Source organism: Mirounga leonina, unplaced genomic scaffold (assembly GCF_011800145.1).
Source record: "Mirounga leonina isolate KUSES-001 unplaced genomic scaffold, KU_Mleo_1.0 Mir_151, whole genome shotgun sequence".
Lineage (NCBI taxonomy): Eukaryota > Metazoa > Chordata > Mammalia > Carnivora > Phocidae > Mirounga > Mirounga leonina.
The window spans coordinates 64,549,736-64,559,264 of NW_023270377.1; the positions used below are offsets into that span (position 1 = coordinate 64,549,736).

A 9,529-nucleotide genomic window follows, 5' to 3' on the forward strand; every position below is an offset into this window, starting at 1 on the left:
AAACTACATCCATTTCTCCAATTCCAGTTTATCATCTTGGGTTCTTTCTTGCTTTCCCCCAGTCTTCATTTGTACCTCCCTTCTTCCACAGTGAGACCTTGAGTCCCAACAACCTCAACATATTTGTTCATTTCTTCAATCCTATAATCCATCTAAAATAGTTTCAGAATTGCTTCACCCAACACTCATGACAAAAAACAAACCTACTAAAGACCTCAAGATTTGTTTGCTGTCCCCCACCTTCCTCAGCACCACCAATTTTGATTGATTTTAATGTTGATAAATTTAACAACCTATCTTAAAGTGTTGCCATAAGCATTTTGCAGTGGTATGAGGTATTTTAAAAATCAAACTAAATAATTTATTGCTGACAAGAGTGTATGCTTTGCTCCATAAACCAGCTTTGCAATCTCCCTCCAAATATTCATCTACTTGGAAAATAAATGCCATCCCTTCCCACACTAACCAGTGTCATATTAATGATGTAGTGGCAGGAAGGAGAATAGGAGACTCTGGAGCTTAAGCAAAACATCACGTTCTGAGGACTGAGAGTTGAGCGTTTTGTTAAAAATATGTAGCAGATCTTATTATCATAAACTGATTTGTGTTTGCCCTCACGTATTTTCAGACCCTTTGCTATGATAGTTTATGTGGCAGTTATAAACATCTCTAAACATAGGAGATTTTGCTTCCTAGATTACTCAAAATACAAGTTTCTAGATTTCTAGCCACTAACACCATTTTCCCCTCAACCTGCCCTTTCGTACTGTTGCCTTTTTCATTGAGAGAATCCTGGTCTTTGCTGGAAAAAGTTAGATGTATTTCCCTTAGTCTTTATTTTTGTATTTACATTTTATAGCTATTTTATTGCATCCTACGGCCTCACAAAATGGTTTTGAATAGCAGAGCTGCAGAGCTGACGGGGAGGTCAGCTATGTTAATTTCAAAGAGCCCCAGTCTTCGGTGTGAGGTTGCCTAGCAACCCATCTCTCAGGCCTCCTTTGTGGATGCGAGAAGAGGAAGCAATTCTTCTATACACTCTCAAGCCGAGATGGTTTTATAAAGTGAAAAACCTTTCGCAAAGGGTCCAACACAACCCGTCTCTGCTTTTCTGCCCACTTTGTACACTTCACACATGATGAGAGCAATATTCCATCCTTTGATGCCTTAGATCTGGTACAGATATAAAACAGAGCTACACACGCTATGGTCAAACAGTGGAAGTGACCTGTATCCCTATGTTAAATCGAGACACGTTAATTAAACCACTCGCCTTTCCCTTTCTCTTACATGAAAGCATACTTTCCCCTCAAGTTCTAAAAGCCAGTTACGTTAAATGAAACTGCCTGCTGAGCATCAGTTACCATAGCGACGCAGGCAAGAGTGGTGGTTTTCTCCTTAGGCACAGGATGGCTGAAATGTGTTCAACTAGGGATTCGTGCAGCTTGCTGACTAGAAATCAGGCAGCTGGGAAGAACCTGTTCTATTCCCTTTTCTCCACACTAACTTGAAAAAAAAATAACTAACCCCTCTGTGCTGTTTTGCCAAAGCTATTTGCTTTTTAGAACTGAACTTCAGTGGGTGGCAGAATTGCCCTAACTGAAGGCACATAAGAGAAGGAGGGGACGATAACGCAATGCCAGTGTAAGCCCACATGGGCAGCAGAGACACGTAGAGAAGAGTATTCTAGAAGATACGCTGCCCTTTCAGACATTCGGAAAATAAAAATAACAGCTAGAAATGCATGTTATTTTCACATTGTGAAAATATTGACGGGCAATGTTTGGAACCATTTATGATCCCCTAACTTTATTTTCTAGGCAGACGATGCTGTTCAGGAGAACATTATGGCTCAGATCAATATTATTTAATGGAGAGTCTTCATGATTGCTAGTTAAATCAGGTAGAGGGTAAAATGCCTTGTGCCATTCTCGCTTGCCTCCAATTATGGCCGAGAAGGGGGAAGCAGGAGACCATAGCGGGCTCTGGAGTCAGACAGCCTGGCTTCAGTCCTCTGCCGCTTGCTAGTGGTGGGATTTGGGACAAGTTGCTTAAGTCCCTGACGTCTCTTTCCTAACATTTGAAATGGGCCTAAAAAGGAGACTGTTGACAGTGTGAAGTAAGAAAATCTATGTAAAGCGACCTGGCTGTCGCTATGAATCTGGCTCCGTCAATCACCCGGCACTTATTGAACACACGGTATGGACCCAGCATCATGCTCAACGTGAGAGGGATCCCGAGGCCCCAGCCGGAAAGAGGGCAGCCACGTGTGAGTGACGCCTGCAGGTTATCCCCCTTCCCGCCTCCAGACATTCCAATTTGGTTTGTCATTGTCACGGATACTCCATCCCTATGACACGGCTCGCCCTGGGGTCTGCCTCCAGGGCCAGGTCATGGGAAAACTGCTATTGTACAGCCAGATTTTGCTTTCTGCCCAAACTGGTGTTGCCAACACCCTCAGTCACCCTTTCATCAAACTGGAGGTCTGCCTCAGTGGAGGGAGTTCAAATAGTGGGCAACCACCTCCGAATGCACTTCCAAAAGAGCCGCCAAACTGTTTTCAGCAACGACACAACATGGAAAGTGTAAGAATTTCCCAAGTACCTCTCTTGGGCACTGTTTTCTGGCAACATTATATCTTCTATACAAATCATTAGCATAATTCCTAGAAAGCATTACCTCTTAAAAATTCAGATCATTTAGTCTAATCCCTTCATTTTACATATAAGGAAGAGAGCTCAGGGACACTGATTAATTGATCCAGCTCATTTGGAGCTCTATATATGTACATGATACTATATATACACACACATGCACACACATACAGTCATATAAATATACACATATATAAGGAGAATAAGTCTTACAGATTTTTTTTTTATGTTTGTCTCAAAGGAGACTCCAAACTCCCCATTATCATTAGTGATTACAATTTGCAAGTAACAGAAACCAACACAGAATGGCCCAAGTTACACATGAGGTTCTTAGGACCTCATGGAGGGCTATGAAGGTCAGCACTGGAGCTAGGAGGCGGGAAGGAACTGGAACCACGAATTGGAATGTGGGCAGGACTCTACCCCTTTTCCTCTGCTGTTTTCTGCATGTCTGTATTCATCCTTCCATCCAGCCGTTTACTAATTCAAGACATTCAACAAATGCTCACTGAAGACATCTTCTGCGCCAGGCAAGAGAACGTCAAACAGAGCAGACGTGCTCTTCTCCATTTCTCAGGGACATTTCCCTGCTCCCGTCGTCCACATTTAGCCACATGCAGGGACGGACATACAGCCCCTTGGTCCCATCTCTCTCCCATTCTGGCCACGAGAGAGGTCGCCCAGTGAAACAGGCTACCCAAGTCTCCCTCTTTGGCTCAGAAAGTTCTGGGCAGGCAGCCCTCTGATCTTTTTGCGCATCTCCCTCCATAGTATTTAATACAGTATATTTTTTTAAAAGTCATTCGGACACTAGCATAGCTGACCATCTACATAAAAAAGCACACACTTCAGTTAAATAATGGGAAAAAGTCCTCAAGTTTCACTGATAAACTAATTTTTAACATGGTAAATTATTTGTTCAAAATCATAATTCTTTCATCTGGTTGCTTTCTACCAGATGTCTAAAAAACCCAGCCGAGGACCTACCAAGCTCTGCACCACTTCAGTGCTAACTAGGAGTGCAGGGGGCCTACCTTGCTGAGAGTCTCAGTGACTCCATAACTGTCCAGGCCGATGCTTTTCCACAGCAGGGGAAAAACAACCATAATAACCAGTGCTCCTTCATACTGATGAGTAAGCTATTTCAAAGACCATGTTGATCTATAACAAGACCTTTGACCTGCATATTCCTTCTGTGCAGGATGGCCCTTATATTTACACGTTAATCTATTATCGTGTAAAAGGAGACCATTAAACATTATCCCATCTCATGTGAAAGACGTACTGGGGGAGGGGGTAACAAATTAAGCTGATTCCATTTAGCTCCCAAGGATTTTTTGCTGTGCTATCCCATTAAGTCTCCAGGACTCCAGCCCACCTCTCTTGGGCTCACATTATGTCCTGAGGCAATGTGAGGTAAGACCCAGTTAGGCAGAAACCAAGCAAAATTTAAGGAAATGGATCTGCATCATTTCTTCAGGGTGGCCGCCAGCAAGATGCTAGCTGATGGAGCGAAATCTTCAGCTGAAGCGGAAGGCAAGTTAGTAAAGCCAAGGGGGGCTGCAGAGGCAGGAGATGCTCACTTGGCTGAAAGCTAACACTCACCAGCGAGGACTGCTCCTATGAGGTCGCTCGTGGTACTACATCTCGTGGGGACACACTTGACGCAAGACTGATGGCGAGACTGCTCCAGGTCCCATCTGCTTAGGTATAACCGCCTCCCCTTGCCCCTTTTCCTCCCCGTCCCACCCCTGATTTACATACACATGGTACTGGTACTTTCCTCTCTCTTCTTGTCTGTCCCCATGACAGGACCCCTTTCCTACCTGTAGTGAAGCCCTACTGTTTTCTGTTTCTGTTCAAGATATTTTCTTGGTGCCCCAAATTCTCCTGTTTTGGCTTCTTTTGTCCCTTTCTTCTAATGAGTCTTAAAAAACAAACAAAAACCTCTTTAATATTCAGCTTTTTAAATTTTTTTTAAGATTTTATTTATTTATCTGACAGAGAGAGACACAGCGAAAGAGGGAACACAAGCAGAGGGAGTGGGAGAGGGAGAAGCAGGCTTCCCGCTGAGCTGGGAGCCCCATGCAGGGCTCCATCCCAGGACCCTGAGATCATGACCTGAGCTGAAGGCAGAGGTGTAACCAACTGAGCCACCCAGGCACCCCAATATTCAGCTTTTTTATAATAAAATTGATGGCACATCAGACCCCAGATCTGATCAGCAAGAACAACAAAAATGTTTGTTGTTGTTTCAGTGCAGAAGCTTAAACTCTAAACTCTTCAAGTGCAGCAAAGAGAGAGAAGAAAAACAAGAGTAGTTTGTTCCATTGTAAAATATTAGGAATATAATATTCACAGTTCAAAGAGAATTAATGAAGAATCTGAAAAGAAAGAAGCTTGCTTTAAAGAGATCTTGGATCTTGCTGGCCTTCTTATATTAATCATTTCTCTCTTCCATGTAGAGGAGCCCGCCTGTCCTGACTTCCATCTGTCATTAGGAGAACATGACCATCTGGAGCCAGAACAAGATCATCAATCCTTTCACATATCCAAGTTCTTGAAAAAAAATTTTTTTCTATATAACACGACTGAGAAGTCATTTGTTAAATTCCACTGCTGGTTCTGTCTGATTTCTGTTAGGGATGCATTCCACCTCTGAGTGTGGTGAGCAGGGCCATGATGTGAGGGCAAAGATGCCACCTTTGGGATCTGTTTTCCTTTCGTGTTGCTGCTGTAACAAATTACCACAAACGGAGTGGCTTGAAAGAGCATGAACGTATTTTCTCATACTGCTGGAGGTCAGAAGTCCAAATGGCTCTTATGGGGCTAAAATCAAGGTCAAGGAGAACTGTGTTTCTTTTGGAGGCTCTAGGGGAGAATCTGTTCCTTGACTTTTCCAGATTCTAGAGGATGCCCGCATTCTTTGGCTCATGGTCACACCCCTCTGACCTCTGCTTCCATCATCACAACTCTTTCCCTAAAAGGCCCCTTGTGCTTATATTGGGCCACCTGGAAATGCAGTATAATCTGCCCATCTCGAGATCCTTAACTTAATGACAGATGAAAAATCCATTTTCCCATGTCAGTTAACATATTCCTAGGTTCTAGGGATTAGGAGGTAGATATCTTTGTTGTGGGGTGGGGCAGGCATTATTCTGTATGCTGCAGGGTCTGACATAAGCAGAGGCTTACTTCCTGGAAATCAGCCTGATTTCCAGTTCACTATCAGGTAAATGCATGGGGATTGTTGGGATCTGGGTTTGACCTTTGGCTTATTTGACTGTAGTCCTAAATTCTGGTCTTAGTCTATGGGTGTTACCAAGAGTAGCCCTGGCTTCAAGTTAGACATATCTGGGTTCTCATCTCCACCACTCAGGAGCTCGGAGAACCTGGGCAAGTCCCACAGCTTCTCTGAGTTTTGATTTTCACCTCTCTTCTATGGGGACGTTTTAGGGGAAACACACAGAGACAGAGACTTGCCCGTAAGGGTGTTCTTCGGAATAACACTGGGAAGGGAATGAGAGAAATAGGATTGGACTTCAATGAAGTCACAAGAAAGGCTTCAGCCGGTCCCACAGGGATTCTGTTGCTGGGATGGCCCTTCAGCATTGTCCCTCCATAGGGCAAATGAGCCAAGCAATGGTACCACCTGCCAGGGTTAGGACTAGGGTGAGGTAAGGGAGGCGCTCTGCTCAAGGATAAAATTTAGGGGTGCCAAAAAACTCAGTAACCAAGATAAATATTTTAATGCACTATTTCTAGAAATCTAAATTAATACAACATCCACAAAGAACAAAATATTGAACCATATTAAATAAAGATGGGGTCAGTAGGGGGCGCCTGGGTGGCTCAGTTGGTTAAGCGACTGCCTTCGGCTCAGGTCATGATCCCGGAGTCCTGGGATCGAGTCCCACATCGGGCTCCCGGCTCAGCGGGGAGCCTGCTTCTCCCTCTGACCCTATCTCCTCTCATGCTGTTTCTCTCTCTCTCTCTCTCTCAAATAAATAAATAAATAAAATCTTAAAAAAAAAAAAAGATGGGATCAGTAGGAGTGCTGTGTGGACCCATATTGGAGCCTGAGGCCAAAAGAGAAATTAGTTCTTACCGATGCTGTCTTTATTTAAAATTGTCATATTTGATCATCGTGGATTCTTCATATTTTTTGTTTTTAAAAATAGCGCATGAAGATACTATTTCGCTTGATTACTGAGTTTTGTGGCAAGGCCCATTCCTCACTTGCTCCACCTTCCTCTTGGCCCTGCATTGTACGCAGGCTATCCCTCCCCCCACTCCAGTAAGGGGTATAATCTTTGGCCAAGGATAATTCCTAAAAAAGGGCTTAGCTGTGAGCCACCAGCAGCCAACATCCTGGCAGCTGGGGGAAGGAATGCTTTGATCCCGAAGAGGAAGACGGTGCCTACTACAGAATCCACTGGTGGGATGCAATGCCTATGTATAAGGAGATTACTTTTTTATATAGTTTTTCAGTCATTGGGATAGAAAAATAGTCATTAAGCACTTAAAGACTTACGTGGCTACTAAAGCTAATTGTGTCAGTTGCTAGTCATCCTAGTGAATGTTGTCACGGCCAAGGCTTGTCTGACCTCCTTCATCTTCCTAAGATCCACACATCTGAATGAAAGGCCCAGATAATTTACTTAAAACTGAGGTTGCCATTAATATTACTGTAAACATATGACTTTGATCTATGGTTTATTAGCTTTGGTAAGAATTGCTGAGCAGATAAGCCAAAGTGAAACTTCATTCTATCCCATGGCCTGTCTACACCCTTAACCCCAGACAACTTTCCTCTGCTGGTGATCACAATAAAGTGATGGATAGGTATAAATCTTTCATTGCTACAAGGGAAAAAAAAAATTATATATATCTCAAAGTGCAAGCCCTACCAAATGTGAGTTACTGAATCACCTTGGTGAATCCAGCATATATACACCATGTTTTGGAAGCTTGCTAACTTGGCATGGAGAAAAAAAATCTATAAATTCTTTATCTTCATTCAAAGATCAGTTATTCTTAAGGGGGAAAGGAGTTTATAAACCTTTGAGAAGATTAGTGATTCTCAAAAGGGGAAGAGATTTACACCCCCTGGGGGTCCTATCAGAAGCTCCTGAACAAGGTATTTAAAGCTGTGGCCCCTTCTCAGCTTCCCACTAGAGAAGCGTTTTAACACTCAACATCATCTTCTCTGAAAGGATTCATGATTACTGCAGTGATGCCTGTCACTGATAGGAGAATAACATTCACATCAGGTGTATTGGGACATAAGAGGACAAGAAACACTGTTACAAATTTTGACACAAGTGTTCCTGAAACAAAACAGTGGCAAGACATTGCACAACTAACTGGTGTGCCTAGTGTCATTTGCCTCATGAAAAATGTAACTGCAGCTTTTTTTTTTTTTTTACCTTTTTTTTTATACTGAAGAATAGTTGACACGCAATGTTATAATAGCTTCAGGTGTCCGACATAGTGGTTGGACAAGTCTATTCCATGCTCACTAGAAGTATAGCTCCCATCTGTCACCATACAGCGCTGTTACAATGCCATTGACAATATTCCCTACTCTGTGACTTGGAGCTCCATGACGTTTTCATTCCCTAACTGGAAGCCTGTACCTCCGGTTCCTCTTCACCTCTTTTGCCCTCCCCTCTGGCAACTTTTTCATGAGCCAAATTTCAACAGTAGCTATTGAAAGGTATTTAAAAAGTGCATCATGTGCAGAAACCATCTCTTTTCAGGAATACTGGAGATTTTTAACTTTCCATCTTAGCTGAAGGAAAAAGGAGGCATTTTATTATATTGCAATAAGTCCTCTCCATATTTGGAAATAAACATTGCTGACACTCCCTTTTGCTTCTTGGCTTGATACTAGTTCTCTAGCTTTCTTTTCCCCCCTCCTCCTCCTTCTCCCCCTCCTCCTTCCCCTCCTCCTCCTCCTCCTTCTTATAAAATGACTTCACCATCTTTACTAATGCAAACCTCACACTGATTCTTATGAAAGAGGCAACAGAATTTCTGGACACTGTGTACTCTTCAGATAATGCACCTCTACAATGAATCAGTTTCTTTTTCTTATTTTGCAGATCATTTAGCAAAGTGTACATCCTGAGATGGATTGTGTAAATGCTTTTTCATCTGTGAGCTTATTATATTTTCTTTGGAAATTCTTTGTGATTTTAACATCCTCGGGGGTAGGGTGCTGATGTTTTATATTTACTTTTGTTTTTATTTTTCTCTGGTTGCCTTTTAAATCCAACAGTCCCTTCTCTTTCCTCGTGATAATCATTTCTTTTATGATCTGAAAGCACTTTGTTTTTCTTCACTGTAATCCTAGTTGATTGTACAATATCTTCATTGTTGCTCAGGGCATAAGGCTTGAGGTTTCCGCTGCAGTGTCCAAACCGTGATGAGCTTCAGTCATGGCCATTGACAGAAGCTCCAGCTTTCGTCTGGTCTTTGGAACAACCTTATTTACTGCCTTTAATATAATGTTGTTGGACAGTTGATCTTCTAGATGATCTGATGGAGGTTACACTTCAGAATCACTTCCTTGGAATGTCAAAGATTTATTTTCCTCTCCTTCATTAAGGAGGAAAAAAAGAAAGAAAACATAAAATGAACGAATTGAAGAGTCTGCATCACAGGTATCTTTTTGTGAGTATTTCCCACCACCATCCCCTCCCATTTTAAAACTAAAACAGTGTGTAACTGGGTGCCCACTCACATTTCATGTGGTTTTTTTTAAAGCAACTGCCCCCCTTCCAAAAAAAGTAACTCCTCTTATACAAGGGGAAGAAAGATACCAATATTTTCAGAAACCTTTTAGAAAGAACTTTGAATCCCAGAATATT

General features: G+C 42.4%; 1 protein-coding gene across 2 annotated transcripts in view; it reads left to right on the forward strand.

The window, feature by feature from the left end:
- TTC21B (tetratricopeptide repeat domain 21B) overlaps positions 1–9,207 on the forward strand; it is a 94,143-nt gene extending 84,936 nt beyond the window's left edge. The window contains exon 30 of one of the 2 annotated variants that reach the window (XM_035007858.1): positions 9,181–9,207. In XM_035007858.1, coding sequence (XP_034863749.1) covers positions 9,181–9,192 — 12 coding nt within the window. In that variant the 3' untranslated portion in view covers positions 9,193–9,207. Of the gene's footprint in view, positions 1–5,119; positions 6,367–9,180 lie in introns of those variants that run through there. The other variant, XM_035007857.1, reaches the window with a different exon arrangement.
- The last annotated feature ends 322 nt before the right edge of the window (positions 9,208–9,529 follow it).